This window comes from Polypterus senegalus, chromosome 16, assembly GCF_016835505.1.
Source record: "Polypterus senegalus isolate Bchr_013 chromosome 16, ASM1683550v1, whole genome shotgun sequence".
NCBI classification, from domain to species: domain Eukaryota; kingdom Metazoa; phylum Chordata; class Cladistia; order Polypteriformes; family Polypteridae; genus Polypterus; species Polypterus senegalus.
In genome coordinates, this window is record NC_053169.1 from 30,644,021 (window position 1) to 30,665,091 (window position 21,071).

The following is a 21,071-nucleotide window of genomic DNA, read 5'->3' on the forward strand; positions in this document are numbered from 1 at the left end:
GTGTTTTCAGGTCACATTTTCTTTCATGGTAAGTGGTATGGTGGTGCGGTGGTGCTGCTGCTGCCTCACAACAAGGATACTAGGGTTCGATGTCCAGAGTCCTCCCAGCACTTTTACAAATAATGGTTCTTTAATGGCTCTTTACTGGGTGTTGTGGTTCTTCATTCAACCACTGATTGCCAATGAGCTGTTTCATTCTATTAAATGTTCTTTGCACATGAATTTGGTTCTTTGAGCTTTAAAGACATTCCTTATATGTGGCCAAAACAGAAATCTTGAATGTATTGTAGGCTACCTAGCAGGATACTGACACATCAAGAAAACTTGGGGTTATTATGTGCAGCAAGAATCCTTTTAAAATCAGTAACAGTATTGCAGTAGTCTATTCTTGACTATTCTGTTATGGATCTAAATAAATAAAGGTTCTTTCTGGAGTCTTCAAACAGATGGTTCTTTTGGGAAACAAAAATAGTTCTCCAATCCCATCATCACTCTGAACAACCACTGTAGCACATTTATTTTTAAGAGTGTGCGTGGAGTTTGCATGTTCTCCTTGTGTCTGCTTGGGTTTCCTCCAGGTGCTCTTATTTTCTACCACAGTTGGCAATGCTAAATTGGCCATTGTGTGTGTGTGTGTGTGTGTTTGTGTGCGCTCACCCTCTGATACACTGGCACCCTGTCAAGGGATTGCTCCTACCTTATGCCCTAAAGGCTCCAGCTTCCTCACAGCCCTACTCATGACAAAGCAGGTTTGGAAGAAGGATAGATTTTCTTTTATGTATGCTCTTAATCTCCTCAGGCTTTTTAAGAGTTGGCTAAACTCACGCCTGGAAAGCTTATAAAGACAACTGAGAATGCTGGAATCCTGCAAGTTGGTTGGATGTGGAAGTAGGAGTTTCATCGTACATTATACACTTTAAAGCACTACCAAGAAGCAAAAAAGTCTTTAGTTGTCAATAGAGGCAGGTTACTGGGGTGAAGTGGGTGGGTGGGGATCCGGTCTGCAGGGGGTGCAACACCTCCCCAAACCTGACACAGACAGACACAAAGCACAAGTCCAGCAACTCACATGGCTTTTATTCAGCTGTGGGAAACACTTCCCAATCATTGCTCACCAATGCACAGTACAATAAAGCACTCAGCATTTTGTTTTAAGTCTTCTCTCTTCCTCTGACTCCGTCTCTCTCCTTCTACCCCCCCGCCCCCTCCTCCAACAAGCTTTGTCCTCCACCTACCGACTCTTGGTCCCTGAGTAGTGGCAGGTAGTTCCTTTTAAGTAATCCCCGGAAGTACAGTACTTCCGGTGTTCCGATGGCTTGGCCCTGGAGCTCTTCCAGGTAAGCCTGGAGCACCACAAAGCAGAAGCCCCCATTCCCTGCAGCACCCCCCTGATAGCACCCATGGTATCCTACAGGGCTGAGTCACAATACTCTAATTCCCATGATGTCCTGTCACCTGGCGCCTGGGAGAGATAATGCCCCATGCATGCTTTCTCTCCTCCAGTTCCTTCCAATAAGGAGGTGTCCCAGCCAGGTAAGGGCTCTGGCCATCCCTCACACCTCTCACTACTACTTCTACAACTTACAACTGACAGCAAAGTTGTACAAGTACTAAGCTATACCTGGTGCTTTAGTTTTATTTATTGTGAAGATGATGGATGTTATCTGTTACATTGAGTCATTCTTAAATGGAAATGTTGAACAAAATCATGGATGGTGTGCTGGTAGGTGATTATGTCTTAATATTGCATTTTGTACTATAGTACCGTTCTTCTTTGTTGTTATGACATATGCTAACCGTTTTATTGCCTAGGGGCCGATCCCCCATGTCTTATCTCAGTCTAACTTTGCTGTGCCTGTCGTCTAAAGGTCCGATCATATTCACATAGCATGCCCTGGCTTCTTCTTTCTCTTTGCTTTATTTATGGTGTGCGTGTGTGCGTGTGTGCGCGCGTGTGTGTGTGTGCACGTGTGTGCGCGCAGCTCGAAGAGATTAGAAAGACGAAAAAGGAAGTCGCGCATTTCATATTCGCTTCCGTGTGTTATAACAACCTGAAGAAATCGGAGATAAACGAAAAAATGAGCAAACATGCAAAAGTTGACAGTACTTTTACTTTTCACTGTAAGTCTGATTTTTGTATTCTTTCTATTTCGACACTTATTGTTGTAGTTAAAGGAAATGATTTGCTTGACAGCATATGCAAACGCGGCTATTAACCTGTGGAGTCTGAAGAGCAACCGGCGTTGGTCTCGGCGTATTCATCGAAATGATACGTTTTGCTGTGACCCACTTCATTCAGCTTCTCTGTATATTCCCTAGTCGTTGTGGTTCGAAGGGGGAGGCTCATCGATCGTCTTAACCTATCAGTCGGCGAGTTTAGGGTATTAGGTAGGGCAGCCAACTCGGCAGGCGCGTCCGACCCTCAAGAAAAGCAAAGGTGTGTCTGTAACCAGTCTTACCATCCTAAAAGCCGTCCGCTCATTTGTAACCCGGAAAAACGAATTTACTAAAGTATGTAATATTATAGTGAACACTGAAAAAGAGATCACAGTACAACTAATTAATACTGAAATTGTTTTCAGCTCTAGCGGGAAGTAAGTAGCTAACGGATGACAAAACTGTAGCGGACTGAAATAACTACATTGAACAACGGTTATTAACAGTTTTGATCAAAAGTCCCAAATAAGAAAATCGATACAATTCTGGGACCCAAGAAGAGGATTACCATAATGACAGTTGAGCTGTATGCAGACAATTAACAATGGGCACATACTAAACAATAGTATTTTTTTGTTGTTGGTGTTGACATCCAAGTATATATCTCACATGAATATTATTGCTAAAAGAGAAATTTGGAAAGCAAACAAATTGTAGCGTTTCATTGATGCTAGTAAAGGAGGAGTGGAGTCCGCACTCTGTGGAACGCTGGTGGTAGAGCTAGCCCTGAGAAGGACCATTAATTTCTTCAGTGGCTGGACCTGCTACTGCTTTCATGGTCCACCTCCTCCACACCTCTCAGGTCTTCTGCAGCTCTGTGTTCCTCCGTCTGTTTTATCCCTTTGCCTGTGCATGTATGCCGCTAGCCTCACCTCATACGATCACCTGGGGTCAGAGGCTACCCGTTTACCAAATGCTACTCCCTGATTCCAGGGTCAACATCCGAGGTGTGCTGGTGGCCACACACACACAGACCAGTGGGAATTAGAAGCAGGGACACGCATTCAAAGTGGTCTTTAAGTGCTGTGTCTGGACTGGTCTTTTCCATCAGCATCTGTCCCAACACTTCCTCCTCCACTTCAGGGTTAGCAGGTTCTTAACAAAATTATAGCCCACGGACAGCTTAGAAATAGCGTTGATCCTAAAAAATAGCCCAATACCTGACATAGCCAAAGTTAGACAAGTTAGGTTGGGGCAATTGATAGTGAAAGCTCAGGTATATACCGGCCAGTTTTAGAGATTTTACAACAATAAAATACATATACAAGTGTGAAGTATGGATGGATGATAAACATGGTAATAATTTGGAGCAAGAAGGTGTTTTAAAAAGCAGCCCAAAATACACTGTTGAATTTTTAAAAGTATCCCAAAAAACATAACCTGCACAAGCCCATTTTTTTCCTCATGGACACACCGATCATAATTAGCCCAAATGGGTGGGAAAACGGCGTACCTGACAACACTGCTCTACCTCCACGCTCTCAAGAGCTGCTTTTATGACCATCTTCTCCAGGTCTTCCAGGTATTCCCATCCCCTTTGACAGTCCACAGCTACCTGTGAAACGTGTCCCCCTTCATGTCTGCTCCTAGGATAATTCAATATCATTGATAAAACAATAATTATTATTCCAAACAGGGAATACGTTTCTGAGGTGTGTGTCACTGCCAATTGAAAGGCTTAGTGTAAACTTTAAAGTTTATCATGTTTTTTTTATAATGGGTACAGCATAAGGGTGTGATGATTTCTGAAAGGACTGTATGAATGGCGACCAGATAAGGAATTCATTATTAAAAAATAATCATTGCAATTTGTTTACCTTGTCTTAAATAACATTCTTTTAATGTTTCTCATATGAGCTCCAATATTAGTACATTCTCCTGAATGAGTTTGCAGATTATTAAGCAAATTCCAGTTTTCACAGACCAAAATGGAAAGGGGGCATCAGATATACGGGTATGGGTGAATGGTATGATAAACTCCCAAAAATCCATTAAGTTTGGGTACTTGACAAGATATTTGAGGGCTTAGTCCAGCTAAATGACCCTCTGGAGCAGTCCCTGGGTTTTCATCTAACAATTCAATAAACTAAGTACAAAATGTTATTCACATAGATAAATTATTCTAAAAAAGTTATGCACTATTTGTGTTTTGATAAATCTTCATGATGACTTAGGTCAGTATTTCTCAACCTTTAAGTATTTGTGACCCGAGTTTTCATAACAGTTGTAATCGCGCCCCCCTAACGTTTTTTTTGAAAGGAGCCCACTAATACCAATTTGTTCTTTTTTAATTAATGATATATCATAGATGCATATTTTATTAGACTGTACCTACTTACGGTGGCGCAGTGGTAGCGCTGCTGCCTCGCAGTTAGGAGACCCGGGTTTGCTTCCCAGGTCCTCCCTGCGTCGAGTTTGCATGTTCTCCCCGTGTCTGCGTGGGTTTCCTCCGGGCACTCCCACAGTCCAAAGACATGCCAGTTAGGTGGATTGGCGATTCTAAATTGGCCCTGGTGTGTTTGTGTGTGTCCTGCGGTGGGTTGGCACCCTGGCCAGGATTGGTTGCTGCCTTGTGCTCTGTGTTGGCTGGGATTGGCTCCAGCAGACCCCCGTGACCCTGTGTTCAGATTCAGCGGGTTGGAAAATGGATGGATGGATGTACCTACTTAACTTTTATTAACATTTATCTAACTCTATATTTATTTTTCTAGTATTAGAATGTAGTTTATGTTAATTTGTCTTGGTTTCTATAGATATATTTTTCATATTTTTGATTCTTGTTTTCTTTTTTTCACATCTTCGCGCCCCCCTAGGGGGGCCCGCCCCACAGATTGAGAACCATTGACTTAGGTGAACAGTCCAGTCTGAAATGTTTAAGGCTACCATCTGACTTTCTGCTGAACACTGAAGTCCACTCTATAGCCAGTCTCACCCTTTTGACATGTTATGATGTTCTTGCAGGTGTCAATGGTCCAACAAACATATCATTCACACTATTGATAGATTTAAATTTATAGAATCAATCTAAACTAGAGTTAAGAGAAGGAATTCATCATCCCTGAGGTGCGTCAAACTTAATACAAAAATCTTAATCGCACCTCTGTTACAGATTTACTGTAGCTTGAATACATGCCATAATGGATAAATGTGCGATAAGGCACCAACCAAATTATACACGACCATTAAACTACATAAAACACTGACATGGCACTATATGTACCCCCACCATAATGTGCCAGCCTCCATGATAACTGAAAATCTTTACATTCTTGTGCCTTTTGACATCTCAGACTAGAGCCATAGGTCCCCTCAAATGCTTGTTACTGACTATCTCTGCACCAAAGAGTCTCTGTGCACGTGTCACTATTCAAGGAGTGGGTGTAGAGGTGGTCCACTTGTACAAGTACTTGGGGGCCCACGTTAATGGCAGGTTTTATTGGTCTTGGAACACAGAGGAACTATATAAGAAAGGGCAGAACAGGCTATTTTTTCCTTAGAAGGCAGCATTTCTTTAATGTGGGTAGTGACATTCCTTCTCATCTTCTACAACTCTGTGATGGTCAATGTGATTCTCTTCTCTGTGGTGCGTTGGGCTGGTACCATCACTTCAGGTGAAGCCCACCAAATCAACAAGCTAACTAAAAGGGTAAGGCTCAGTTATGGGACACATACTCAACCACCTGGAGGTTGTAGCAAAGGAGAGAATTAAAACAAAACTGAATGCCATTATGAACAATGCTTCACATCCTCTCTGACACACTAACACTGAGAACTTTCAGCTAACGAATTATTCAGAAGAAGTGTGTCCGGAAACACTATGGGGACTTCTTTATACCAACAGCAATACGTCTGCATAAGGCCTCACTGGGATTGAGACTGCCAAGTCAGAACTTATATTTCTTTTTAGTTTTCTTGCTTTATAGTCATCCAGTGTATGTTCAGACCAAAGTGTGTGCATGTATATTTATTTACTTATTTACTTATCTACCTATCTCATGTATTTATTTATTTAAAGAGCTTCTGTAAAAAGCCAAATGTTCTCCTGCAGACTAATAAAGTATCTATCTATCTATCTATCTATCTATCTATCTATCTATCTATCTATCTATCTATCTATCTATCTATCTATCTATCTATCTATCTACCTACCTACCTACCTACCTACCTACCACAATAAAGAGTTAACTAAGTAAAGGGCAATATATCACTCAATACAGAATTTCACACAGAACTAACCAACTGTGCTAATTTAACTACACAGTCATTCGACAACTCCTCACAAGCATGTCCTTGGCCCAGTGGTTTAAGAAATACTGACATTAAGAATAACAGGAAAACAAGACAACCAAAACACGAACAGCAGTTATCTGTTCAGGATTTTGTCTCAGCGGCTCTTGTAGCCAGCACTGCTTGAATGAGTTACAGAATTGTGGGATGTTATTCCGTTGCTGCATAATTGCCTGACCATTGATCACTTGTCTGGCTGCAGGCCTGACAAGAGGAAGGACAGTAAGATTAAATGTATTGTTCTTTTTCATTATTTTAATAAACCTTAGAGGGAAATTGCTCTTCACCTACCGCTAAACTGCAAAGGGGTAAAAATCTTTTCTCTGGGTGTTGGCTCTCTACGCCTCTGAATGGATATTGTAATCTAGGGCATCCCAAAGGTGCTCAATGAGGTTAGAGGAGAGAGAGAGGTAAGGAGTATGCGCTGATACAGCACATTGCTGTACCCACCACATGACAAACCAACTCAGGATCCCAAATCAGGACCCGTGGCACCTCAGCACCACACTTGTTCAGATGGATTGGAACAGTGTGAGGATTTATACGGTGGCTGGAGTGCCAATTCTGCCACCAACCCCCAGCTTCTTCCCTGCAGGTTGGAGGGCCTACTTGAAGGGCTGGACGTAGATTAACATCATACTCGGGACGGAGCAATTGCAGGTTAAGGACATTGCTTAGGGGCCCAACAGAGTAGAGTCACTTTTGGCATTTACAGGATCTGAACTGGCAACCTTCTGATTACTAGTGCATATCCCGAGCCTCCGAGCCGCCACACCGCCACACCACAATGGGGTTAGGACAAGGAAAAAATACAGGCCATGGCAGCACCTACACATTGGCATTCATTCTTCAGGACACTTGCAACCTCGGTGGCTCTGTGTGGCCTACTTCTAGAAGGAGTGAGGAGAGAGCATCTGAGATTTCATCTTGCTCAAAGTTCCTCACAGATTCTGTCTGCTGTCAGTTTCAGCAGCATTGCAGATGGTGGATTTGTAATGGACTAGTTTGAAGTAGTAGCTTTGCTCTGGAGTTATTACTTAAGGGTAATTATACAGTATATTGGACTGTCATTTATTCCTCCAGTCTGCTAAAGCCACAACTGCAATCAGGAAATGTGGAACAGTTTAATCCACCATATCCAGCAATACTGGCAAATGATTGCTTACCTGTAGCATGCCAGTGGCCCTCTCCCTTGCTTCTGGTGACACTCACTGCAGAGAAAAGTGGCCAAGTGTGACATTTGTCTTGCCGTGACATATGGCATCTTTGAGGGTAAGCTGATCGGGTGTTGTTCTGGATTTGTTTTTGTTTTTTCTGTTCTCCCTGGCCATCTGATCTGACTTTTATTCTATGTTAATTAGTGTTCCCTAATTTTAATTCTTATTTATTTTGTCTTTTTTTCTCTTTCTTCATCATGTAAAGCACTTTGAACTACATTGTTTGTATGAAAATGTGCTATTGAAATAAATGTTGTTGTTGTTCTATTTAGAGCACGTTTTGTAAAAGTGCACCTGCTGAGCTTTCATGTGTTTGGCAAGTTGCAAAGCCTCACTGCACAAGCTGGATTGCTGGACACTGGGCTAAAACAAGCTGACCATGTTTTGTGAAAGTTGACAGAACTGTATGTTTCTATTCCAGAAAATGTTTTTTTCCTCCTATTAGTATATATTTATTTGATTATGTACTGTATGTGTAGGCTTCCTACTCGTCACTCAGAATTTATAATCTCAGTCAGTGAGTTCACATGCACATATGTACAGTAACTGCCAATAAACTGTTTCTCTAACCAGAATTAGCATTTGCATGGCACTTTAGAACAGAGGTTTCTGTGAATAACCAGGTTATTGAGGCACATGCACATGGCAGTCTTGTTGTACTTGCTCCTCTCAATTTTACAATTGCTTTTCTTTTCTTTCTCATTTCTGTTGCTGGCCTTTCCCCATCTCACTTCTTTCCATAAAAGATGACATTTTAAAGACCAATTTTACATTGTTGTACACTGCTTAGTCCTGCTGCCTCACAGCTCTGAGGTCCTGTGTTCAGATTCTGCAACGAGTCAGTGTATGTGTGAAGGTTTGCATGTTCTCCATGTTTTTGTATGCACTCTCCTAAGATTTCCACAAAAGGTTGCTGCTTGTTAGATTAATTGAAGATTCTGATTTTGTATAAATGAGTGTGTGTGAGGTAGTTCTTCAGTAGAATGTCATGATAGGTCTGACTGTACTTTCTATGTTACAGAATTTGAACTCAGACTCCTGCAGATGAATATAAAAGCTCCAGCAATTTCTGTACATTCTGGACCTCCTTGTCTAAGACCACAAAATTGATCGGAAAAGTAAGTGTTCAGAGATTTGATTTTAAATTTTTAATCAATTTAAGGAATTTTTATTATCTCTTTTACATGCTAAACTTGAATGTTGTTTATGAAACTATTACTGGTGTTGTGCTGTGTAGTACTTCCAAAAATCTCTGACTTGCTTGAGAGGCCCACCTCCATTTTACTTTGGGTATCTTTGTCTGGCCATGTTACATTAGATCATTAGAACACTCGAGACGAGAACAGGCCATTCAGACCAACAAAGCTCGTCAGTCCTATCCACTTGTTTCCTCCAAGAAAACATCAAGTCGAGTTTTGAAAGTCCCTAACGTCTTACTGTCTACCACACTACTTGGTAGCTTATTCCAAGTGTCTATCGTTCTTTGTGTAAAGAAAAACCTCCTAATGTTTGTGCGAAATTTACCTTTAACAAGTTTCCAACTGTGCCCTGTGTTCTTGATGAACTGGACTAATTCCCTTCATAATTTTAAACACTTCAGTCATGTCACCTCTTAATCTTCTTTTGTTTAAACTGAAAAGGCTCAGCTCTTTTAATCTTTCTTTATAATCCATCCCCTGTAGCCCCTTAATCAGTTTAATTGCTCTTCTCTGGACTTTTTCTAGCGCTGCTATATCCTTTTTGTAGCCTGGAGACCAAAACTGCACACAGTACTCCAGATGAGGCCTCACCAGTGCATTATAAAGGTTGAGCAGAACCTCCTTGGACTTGTACTCCACACATCAAGGCGCTATATAACCTGACATTCTGTTAGCCTTCTTAATGGCTTCTGAACTCTGTCGGGAAGTCGATAGCTTAGAACCCACTATGACTCCTAAATTCTTCTCATAAGGTGTATTCTTGATTTTCCGACCGCCCATTGTGTATTCAAATGTAACATTTTTACTTCCTACATGTAAAACTTTACATTTACTGACATTAAATTTCATCTTCCACAAATCTGCCCAAGCCTGTATGCTGTCCAAGTCCTTCTGTAATGATATAACGGATTCCAAATTATCTGCTAATCCACCTATCTTGGTATCATCTGCAAACTTAACCAACTTGTTACTTATACTTGTTACATTTTCATCAGACATTATAGTTAGGCAGTACAGTGGTCAGTGCTGCTGCCTCAAAGCTCCAGAGTCCTGAATTTAAATTCCAGCCTGATCGCTCTCTATGTAGAGTTTGGATGTTTCCCTCTGGGTTTTTCGTATATCTAGTTCACTTTAACCTCCATTGAAGAAGGTTCTAAATTATTACAAATGTAGAATGCAGCATGTCTACATAAGTGAGTGCTATGATGAATTGACACCCTGGTCAGACTTGTTTTCTGCTTTGCAACCTTTGCTTCTGTGTCCCCTGAGACCCTACGTTGAAGTAACTGTGATGGAGAACGTTATGTTATGTCTAGATAGACAGTCATGGAATTTCTGTATATATATTTTCACATGGGCTTTCTCCAAGTATTCTGATACAGTTTAGGTTAAATGGTTTCTGTAAATTTGCCTATTATGAATAGGTGGGAATGTCAATAAGTGTGCCATAAATAGAACTCTCCTTTACTTTGGATGATTCCAAGATTTGCTGTTGTTTTCTGCAGCTCTGTAATGGAAAAACTGTCAACAAAATAGCTTCATTGATTATCTCTATCTATATCTATATAAATATATATAAAATCTAAAGTCTGTTTGTCTGTACAGTATGTCTGTCCGCTTTTCTTGAGAACTACTTAATGGATTTAGGTCGGGTTTTTTTCAATAATTTGCTTGAACATTCCAGTTGATTTTATTTTGCCACCTCTCTAATCACACTAAGTATCATAGTTTGCTGATGGTACTGATTTATTTGCTCGGATCCAAGAGAGACGCAGTGGGCTGAGGGGAGACAGTGGGGCCCTCCTCACTCATGCACTAGACTCTGGGCATTCCTTACCTCCGCTTAGCTAGCATATGAGAGAACTACTTAACGGGTTTAGATTGAGCTTTTTTTCTAACATTTGCTTGAACATTCTGGTTGATTTTGCGACTTCTCTCATCATGCTAAGAATCATAGTTCGCTTGCAGAAGCGATATATTCGATGTCAGGAATAGGGAGCCAGGCAGGGCCCTCCTCACTGTCCTGTTTCACTACTACACAAGTGGAGCCACGGGGGACGGCTAGTCTATATATAAAATCCAATGTCTGTCTGTCTGTCTGTCTGTCTGTTTGTTTTTCATGAGAGAACTACTTAACAGATTTAGACCAGGTTTGTTTTCTATAATTTGCTCGAACATTCCAGTTGATTTTACGACTTCTCAAATCACGCTAAGAATCATAGTTCACTTGCAGTACCGATTTATTTGTGTGAATCTGAGAGAGAGGCTACAGGCCGAGTGGAGGGGGGCCTCCGTTCGAGTCGGTCTACCTCCCACCATGTGTTGGAGCGTACCTTGCCTATGCTTAACTAGAGATACCTGTTTGTTCAACAGACATTATCACCTACATATTGTTAAGTACTGCGGTGGGCTGACACCTTGCCCGGGGTTTGTTTTCTGCCTTGCACCCTGTATTGGCTGGGATTGGCTCCAGCAGACCCCCGTGACCCTGTAGTTACGATATAGCAGGTTGGATAATGTATGGATGGATGGATATTGTTAAGGAGTAACGTTTGACGTTTTTGAGAGAGTCATCAGAAATACGTGTGTTTTACAGGTTAGCTGCTGATTGTCAGTGATATCACGGCCACATGCTTTTCTCCCCACGGGGGGGACATTTTCCTGTCAGAGCTGAACATGAACATATAAAGTGCCAGCGTTTGACGTTGAGGCATACCTGCCTTCCACTTGGCCAAAATTACATTCCTTTCATTTTTTTTATTGGTTTTTAAAGTTTGTCCTGTTTCACTACTATGAGGGACAGCTAGTTATTAATATACTAGTGAGCAAGTATCACTTAAATAATTTTCATACCTGCTTCTCTATTCAACAGTCATGTGCATATTAGAGTAATGGGTAAGTTAGTGAGTGTGGGAAAATATGTTGCTTGCCATCGATTGGCAATTTGTTTAGAGCTGCTTTCTGTCTGGAATCTAATAGTCTCCATCGACAACCATGAACTTGATTAAACTGGTTATATAATGGATCGATGGATTGTATTAAAAAATGTTCTCCTGTCAAATCAAAACTTAAATGAACACTTGTGACTCCTAATTTAATTCTGTCAGACTTGACTGGCAATTTAAACTGGCCACCAGTGATCTTACCTAGATTAAGAATGTTTTAGGATTCTGTGGTGGCTTAATTGGTTCAGAAGATGTTTCTACAAAAGAGTCATTATATCATTTTACATATCCAAGACAGAATGTGATATATTGACTGACCACAATCCTAAGTGAAATTGTAAGTGTGTAATCAGAGCTGGGTTACGTGTGAGTGCAAACACATATATTGGGATAATGTCATACAGGAAACATTTGTCATTATCTAATCTCTACTAAATTAAATGTAATGTGGTCTGGCTAATGAGTGCTGGGCTGGAAAGGTGGTGCCATGGTAAAAGAAGGCATAAAAGAAGACACGCAGAGGTAGGACAAGACTGACTTTGTAGAGCCTATTTGGGAGAAGAACTCAAACTGGTTCTATGAAAGTCGTTTAAAATACCACTTTGGGTAAACAGACAACAGGGGGCAGCATGCCTAGGAGTGCTACAGAGTGCCCTAGAAAAGTATTGGAAAATAGGTATTGGCACATGCTCTGCAAACATGTAATGCTAGATTTTATTAGATGTTCTTTATAAGAAAGTGCAAGAATAAAATGATGACACACAAACACTATGAACAGAAAATGTGAAACACAGGCTTTAGCTAGATATTTTTATGAAGATTACATACTATTGGCATAAATAATGAATTACCTGGTGTTTCAACTTCTGTTTTTTGTTTAGTGGATTTTATCAAGAAGAACTATGAAGCACTTGTCCAAAGAATGGGGAAAACAACCATCACCCAAATTGTGGACTACTGTTACTCTCAAGACATTTTGGACTCTGAGGAAAGTGATGCCATCCTTTGTAATAAACAAGAACAGAAGGCAGCACGGATGATGATCACCATAATTAGGAAGAAAGGAGCAGCCGCCTGTGATGCATTCGTTGCTTCTTTAGAAAAGCATAATCGTTACCTTTATGAGGATTTACAGGAGAACTGTAAGTAATTAATATTCAGTTATTTTGAAAGTTTTCAGTTATTAGTGTATTGATAATCTGCAATATCTTTTTCATTTCACCTATAAAAAGTATTAACCCTTCGAAACTTTCACATTTTATTGTTATTCAATTATGGATCACACTGGTTTTAATTTGACATTGATCAACAGAAAAAAATACTTTTTAATATTACAAAGAAAATACTTCTCTGCAAAATGGTCTAAATTAAATTACAAAGATAAAACGCAAAATAATTGATCTCATAAGTATTCACCCTGCCTGGGATTTGTATCCTACCTTGCGCCCTGTGTTAGCTGGGATTGGCTCCAACGGACCCCCGTGACCCTGTGTTAGAATATAGCGGGTTGGATAATGGATGGATGGAAGTATTCACCCCCTTTAATGTGACACACCTCTAGGGTAGCCATTTGGCTTTAGAAGTAAAAGATTAATAATGGAGATCAACTGCCAGGGGTTTCAGTTGAATGTAGTACAAATGTTCCTGTATCTGGAATGGCCAGCTTGTGGTGGGTCAGTATGGTGGTCTAACACACACATTAAAGCCAAAAAGAACACTTCAAACAATTAAATGAAAAGCACAAGTCAGGGGATGTTGAGTAGAAAATATCCAAACCACTGAATATTCTTTGAAGTTCAGTTAAATCAGTCATTACATTGTGGAAAGAGTGTGGTACAACTGTACGGTAATTCTGACTAGAGAAGACCATCTACAAAAACTGTTTGATTGTGGAAGATGAAGACTAGTGAGGGAGGTCATCAGGAGACATAGGACAATTCTGAAATAGTTAAAGCCTACGAAGGCTGAGATTGGAGACACTGTGCAGACAAAAACTGTTACTCGGGTGCTTCCCCAGTGGCAACTTTATAGGAGAGAAGGCCACTATTACAAAATTATTATGTCATGTCGTTATAACTTGTCATCTTGGCTAGAGCTTGCCAGAAGGCACAAGGGAGACATCAGCTGGAAGAAGTTTCTGTAGTCTGATGAGATAAAAATTTGAGCTTCTTTGGCCTACAGGCTAAACACCATGCTTAGTATTAACCAAACACTGCACATTATCAAAAACGTCATCCCTAATTGAAACACGGTAATGGCAGCATCATAGCTGCTTTCAAAGGTAGAGTTTAAAATGAAGGCATCAAAATACAGGGAAGTCATGTAAGAAAAACTGATGTGGTCTGCAAGAAACCTGCACCTTGGGAGAATATTTGTTTTCCTCCAAGAAAATGAGCCCAAGAATAAAGCCTAAGCTACACATGAATTAGATAGATAGATAGATAGATAGATAGATAGATAGATAGATAGATAGATAGAAGCTCTATAAATAAAAATACATAATGTCAGCAAAGCAGTGGGTCCAGATGTAGTATCGCCACGACTGTTGAAGGCCTGTGCATTGGAGCTGGGGAGTCCTCTACAATGCATCTTCAATCTGAACCTGGAACAAGGAAGAGTCCCGAGGCTTTGGAAAACATCTTGCATTAACCCAGTCCCAAAGGTATCACGTCCTGGTGAGCTGAAGGACTTCCGGCCTGTCGCTCTGACATCACATGTGATGAAGACTTAGGGGCAACTGCTGCTTCACCACCTGAGGCCACAGGTCCACCACGCCCTCAACCCTCTGCAGTTCACATACCAGGAGAAGGTGGGAGCGAAGGATGCCATCATCTATATGCTACACCGATCCCTCTCCTACTTGGACAGAGGATGTGATGCAGTAAGAATTATGTTTCTGGACTTCTCTAGCACCTTCAACACTATCCATCCTTGGCTCCTTAGGTACAAGCTGACAGAGAAGGGAGTAGATTCATACTTGGTGGCATGGATCGTGGGCAGTCTTACAGACAGACCTCAGTATGTGCGCCTCGGGAACGAGGGAGCGCCACATGGGGACTGTACTTTCTCCGGTCCTTTTCAGCCTATATACATCAGACTTCCAATACAACTCAGAGTCCTGCCATGTGCAACAGATGACACTGCTATCGTGGGCTGCATCAGGAGTGGGCAGGAGGAGGAGTATAGAGACCTAATCAAGGACTTTGTTAAATGGTGCGACTCAAACCACCTACACCTGAACACCAGCAAAACCAAGGAGCTGATGGTGGATTTTAGGAGGCCCAGGCCGCTCCCGGACCCCGTGGTCATCAAAGGAGACTGTGTGCAGAAGGTACAGACCTATAAACAACTGTAAGTGCAACTGGATGATAAACTGGACTGGACTGCCAATACTGATGCTTTGTGCAAGAGAGGACAGAGCTGACTATACTTCCTTAGAAGGCTGGCATCCTTCAACATCTGCAATAAGATGCTGCAGATGTTCTATCAGACGGTTGTGGCAAACACCCTCTTCTACGCGGTGGTGTGCTGGGGAGGCAGCATAAAGAAGAGGGACACCTCATGCCTGGGCAGGCTCTATTGTAGGCACAGAGCTTGACAGTTTGACATCCATGGCAGAGCGACGGGCGCTGAGCAGGCTCCTCTCAATAATGGAGAATCCACTGCATCTACTGAACAGTATCATCTCCAGACAGAGGAGCAGCTTCAGCAACATACTGCTGTCACCGTCCTGCTCCACTGATAGACTGAGGAGATTGTTCCTCCCCCACACTATGCGACTCTTCAATTCCACCCTTTGGGGTAAACGTAAACATTAACACTATACAAGATTATAGACTGTTATACCTGCCTCACACTCTCTCCTTGCATTTTTTACTTGCATTGTGTTTTTATCACTGTTTAATTAATATTGTTTTTATCAGTATGCTGCTGCTGGAGTATGTGAATTTCCTTATGGGGATTAATAAAGTATCTATCTATCTATCTATCTATCTATCTATCTATAAATAAATAAACAGATGAACAGTATATCACAAACTATGCTCTGAACATACATCAGATTAACTAAAAAGGTAGAAAATTTAAAAAAGAAAGAAAACTTCTAACTTGACAGTCACAGTCACAATGAGGCCTTATACAGTCAGCCATATTACTGTTGGTGTTAAGGAGCCCCCATAGCCTTTCTTGATGCACTTCTGCTGAATAATTCGTTAGCTGAAAGTCCTCAGCGTTGTTCATAATGCCATTTGGTTTTGTTTTAATTTTCTCCTTTGTTTCAACCCCAAGGGTGTCTACAGTGCCCTCCATAATTGAGCCTGACCTTTTAATTAGCTTGTTGATTTGGTGGGCATCTCCTGAGGTGATGTTATGAGCCCAGCACAACACAGTGTAGAAAATCACATTGGCGATCACAGAGTTGTAGAACATGTGAAGGACGTCACTTCCCAAATTAAACGAATGCTGTCTCCTAAGGAAAAAAGAGCCTGTTCTGCCCCTTCTTATATAGTTCCTTTGTGTTCTGAGTCCAGTCCAACCTGTCATTGATGTGGACTACCAAGTACTTGAAGGAGTGGACAACCTGTACATGCACTCCCTGGACATAGAGGCTCTTTGGTGTGGTGAAAGTCAATAACCACTTCATTCATTTTTCTGATGTTCAGTTGTAGAGAATTCTTTCTGCATCAAGAAACAAAGTTCTCCATCTGATTCCTCTCCTCTATTTCACCCCTGTGAGAGAATACAATAGTTAAGTATTTTGGTCTGCAGTGCATTTTGAAATATATAAGCATTTGTTTTAGAAATGTAATTAAGATATCTACCGAAATGGTTAAGTCAATAAAAGATAAGAATGTACTCGATGGAAGGATGATTTAATACTCCATATGTACTGTACTAGGAGATAATTAAGAGATCAGTAGATGTCCGAACAACAAGACTGGGCAGTTGACATATACAAAGAGATTTCAAGGATAATAGCTGAACCTAAATGATATACGAATATAATAGAATAGACCTTTATTTAAATAAGGTATTTGGGAGTAACCCAACAAACCAATCAGGTTAAATATATGCATTAATCTGCACTATTATGTAAATTCAGTTGTTTACAAAATGGAACTGTGCCCTTACTGTTTCTACCATTCTGTAACAGACTGCTGTGATGAATGCTCCCTATTCTGCATTTACTGAGGAGTAAATTAAAGATGCAATGGCCAAGTTCCCTCCTGCCTGATTACTGACTCAAAGAGGTTTTATCTAACTTGCTCTAATAGAGGATACTTTTTTTTAAATAATGATTTCTTCCACACAGATCCTTATTAATACACCCCATAAGTGCAGAATCATCAGAGAATTTCTGCAAGTGACATGACCTAGTGATATATTTATAGTCTGAGATGTGAAGAATGAAGAGAGAAGGAGACATGACTGTTTCTTGTGGTGCTCCATTGTTGCTCACATCAAATCAATTTCAGAGACACGGTCATCGAGTATCACAAACAGTGGTCTGCCCAACAGGCAGTCCAACCTCCAGGACCGCATAGACCAATCCACCTGCATAGCTCTGAGTTTACCACTTAACAGGGTTGGCTGTTGAGAGTTGTTGGTTTGTTCTGTGGTGTGAGATTTAAATAAAAAAAATACATTTTGCTCTTAAAAACTTGGGTTTTGGTTGCCTCTAAGGAACCGTGTGGGAATTTTAAAGCTTTTTTCCCTTTAGAAGGGTTTTTTGCTTTTTTCGCCCGCACAAGAGCAAAAGTAGCTGGGTGTTAGGTAGTGCGTTTGGAAAAGTTATTTGTACTTGTTCTTTTCTTGTTATCTGTATTTGAATTAGCATCGAGGCGGCAGGGTAGAAAGCAGCAGTAACTGATATCGGCATTTGTAAATAAATAACCGCGTCGTCGTAACAGCGATTCCTTAGTTTAAAGGAAAAGAAAAAAGGCCGCGGCTGACTTCAAAGCAGTAAAAGGTGGAAACTCAGTAGTGCGCAGGTAAGCGGCCTGCGTTAAGACACCGATCAGGCACAAGGAGCAGTAGGAGCAAATAAGGTAGTAAAGTTTTATTTATTTGTTTATTTTAGATTAAACAGTCCTTAGCGGTCCAGAGGCAGAACAGTTAAGTGGGCGACAGCGTATTGGTTCATTAATACGGGGGAATACAAACAGTGCGAGTGAAGAGCTTATAAGTAAGAAGAGCGCAAAGTTAGAAGAGACAGAGAAAAGTAAAGTTAACCTCATAGAAAGGCAAATAGCAGGCAGCTGAGAGGGAGAACAGTACAGGAGCTTAAGGGGAAAAGGTGTAAAATATCTGTAGCAGATCTTAGTGTTACCATTTAAGTTAAGGAGCAGCTGAAAGAAGAAGAAATTTAATTTTAAGAAAAAAAAAATATATAGTTAAGGCAGCTTAGTAATCCCAAATCAAATTTTAATAATGAGGCCAGTGCAATGCAAGTCCTGTTGGATGTTGGACTTTTTAGATGATGGTTTGGAAGAGCCAGTTGTCTATGAGGGCTACATCTGCAAGAGATGCCAGCTGATCCAGCACCTCGAGCTCAGGGTCGCTGAACTGGAGGAGGAGTTGGCTGACCTGCGTTGTAATAGAGAATTGGCGGACTTGGCCCAGGTGTCCTTTAGAGATAGTGTGCACCCCTAAGGTGGCGGGAGGAGATTCCAGACCAGACAGGTAGGAATAGGTGGGTCACGGTCACAAGGTGTAAGGTAAAGGGTGCACACTGTCCGGGGGCATCAACCCCAGAATTAGAAGTGTCTAACGTTATCATGTCCTCAGGGAGCTGGACGGTGACTCTGATAATTCTGAGGTGGTAGGCAGGGTTGAGGAGCCCCAACGGGCCACCTCAAAACCAGTTCCCAAAAAGAGAGAGGTAGTGATAGTTGGGGACTCAATCATTAGGGGGATTGAAGCGCAGGTGTGCTCCAGAGAGAGAGAGTCTGCAGGTGTGTTGCCTTCCGGGAGCACAGGTGGGAGACCTCCTGGAAGGGTGGATAGGCTCTTGGCCAGAGCGGGTGGATCCAGTTGTCATTGTCCACGTTGGAACAAATGACATACATAAGGGTAGTCTGTCAGTTCTGCGATCCAAATTCAAAGAGTTAGGTACCAAGCTGAGGAGCAGAACTGACAAGGTAGTCTTCTCCGAAGTTCTGCCTGTGCCACGCCAGTCCAGGTAAGATTGAGGAGATTAGAAGGCTTAACGCGTGGCTCAAATCTTGGTGCAGGGTAGAAGGGTATAGGTTTATGGGGCATTGGGACTCCTTTTGGAACAGATGGGACCTGTTCTGCCATGACGGGTTACATCTGAACCGGAGGGGCACCAATGTATTGGGGAGGCGTATGTGTAGGCTAGTCGAGGATTGTTTAAACTAGGGAATGGGGGGGCAGGGAGTTTAGGACAGGCCAGATTTAGATCTATACATGGAAGAACAAACAATGGTGTAGAAATAAAAATGCATAGTAATGTAAATTTTAAGCAAACACGTAAAGATAGAAGGATTAACACATTAAAAATAGCTTGCCTTAATGCTAGAAGTATCAAAAATAAGGTAAGTGAGTTGGAGTTGTATGTAGCAGAGCACAATTATGATATTATAGCAATAACGGAAACCTGGCTAAATAACAAAGATGGGGATGAGTGTAACATAGAGGGATACACATTTTTAGGAAGGATAGACAGAACAGAAAAGGAGGTGGGGTTGCTGTTTATGCCAAACAGGAATTAAATGTAAGTCATCTTCAGTTGGATGATGAGCCCCATCTTAGTGAGGACATGTGGCTTCGCCTGGAAAATATTAGGGAAAAGGTCTCATTTTAGGAGTGTGTTATAGACCACCCAATTCAGACAGTAATTTCAACACACATCTTTTAGTAATATCAAAAGGCAAGTTTACAGGGGATATTATAGTCATGGGGACTTTAATTATCCAAATATTAACTGGGATAACCTTACAGATGGAGGAGCACAAGAGCAGGAGTTTTAGAAGTAATCAGCGACTGTTTTTAACACAGCATGTTAAAGCACCAACAAGGGGTGAAGCCTATCTGGATTTAGTATTCTGTAATAATCAGGATAGAATTGAGGGTGTAGAGGTGATTGAACCACTAGGGTCAAGTGACCATAATGTAATACAATTCTCAGTATTTTGTAAGAGTACAGATGCAAAGACTAAAATTGTTAAGTTGAACTTTAGTAGGGCTAATTTTGAGCAGATGCGACAAAGTCTAAGTAGGATAGACTGGGATAAGCTTTTAAATGTGGAGACAGTCGAGGAGCAGTGGAACAGGTTTAAAAATGTTTTACATGTAATGCAGGACAGATACATACCTAAATTTGGAAGTAATAGGAAACTAAAAAACTCCACGATGGATTAATAAAGATTTAAAAAGAAGTTGCAAAGGAAAAACTGCTGTATAAGGCATATAAGACTAATGACTGCAAAGAGAACCGTAGCGTATGAGAAAATGAGGGCAACCATTAAGAAGGATATCAGAGAGGCTAAAAGACAGTTGGAGAGGAATATAGCAGATAAGGCGAAAGAAGACCCCAAGAGATTCTTTCAGTATTTTAGTAGTAAAAGAACAGTTAAGGAGGAGGTCAAGTTCATCAGGAATAGTAAAGGGAATTAAAAGATACAGACAATGAAATAGCAGATGCCCTAAACTTACATTTTTCTGAGGTGTTTACAAGTGAGCAAGTGGATAACCTGCCAGAGGTAAACACAACTACTAAGGAGGTACTGAGGGATTTGGAAATTGTAGAGGGAGAAGTGCTGCTCAGATTAAATAAGATGAAATCAAACAAATCACCAGGCCCAGATAATATTTATCCTCGTGTTCTTAAGGAGGCTAGTGAGTACATATATAAACCCTTGACACATATTTTTAGGAAGTCACTGTGCACTGGAGAGATTCCAAAGGACTGGAAAATGGCAAATATCATCCCATTATATAAAAAGGGTGACAGGGCAGATCCAAGCAACTATAGGCCAGTAAGCTTAACAAGCATCACAGGAAAATTAATGGAAGGAATTATTAAGGATAAGATTGAGCAACACATGACAAGGACAGGAGTTATTCTGAACAGTCAGCATGGGTTCAGAAGGGGGAGGTCGTGTTTTACTAACATGTTGGAATTCTATGAGGAGGCAACAAAAGGATACGATCAAAGTGGAGCTTATGATATTATTTATCTGGAC

The 21,071-nt window shown here is 41.1% G+C and overlaps 1 protein-coding gene across 1 annotated transcript in view; it reads left to right on the forward strand.

Annotated features, from left to right (window-relative positions):
- The first annotated feature begins 2,004 nt into the window (after positions 1–2,004).
- The window catches only part of LOC120516641 (NLR family CARD domain-containing protein 4-like), a 59,449-nt gene continuing 40,382 nt past the window's right edge, over positions 2,005–21,071 (forward strand). The window contains exons 1-3 of the mRNA XM_039738454.1: positions 2,005–2,121; positions 8,743–8,839; positions 12,747–13,007. Of these exons, the coding sequence (XP_039594388.1) occupies position 8,839; positions 12,747–13,007 (262 nt within the window). The 5' untranslated portion in view covers positions 2,005–2,121; positions 8,743–8,838. The remainder of the gene's footprint in view (positions 2,122–8,742; positions 8,840–12,746; positions 13,008–21,071) is intronic.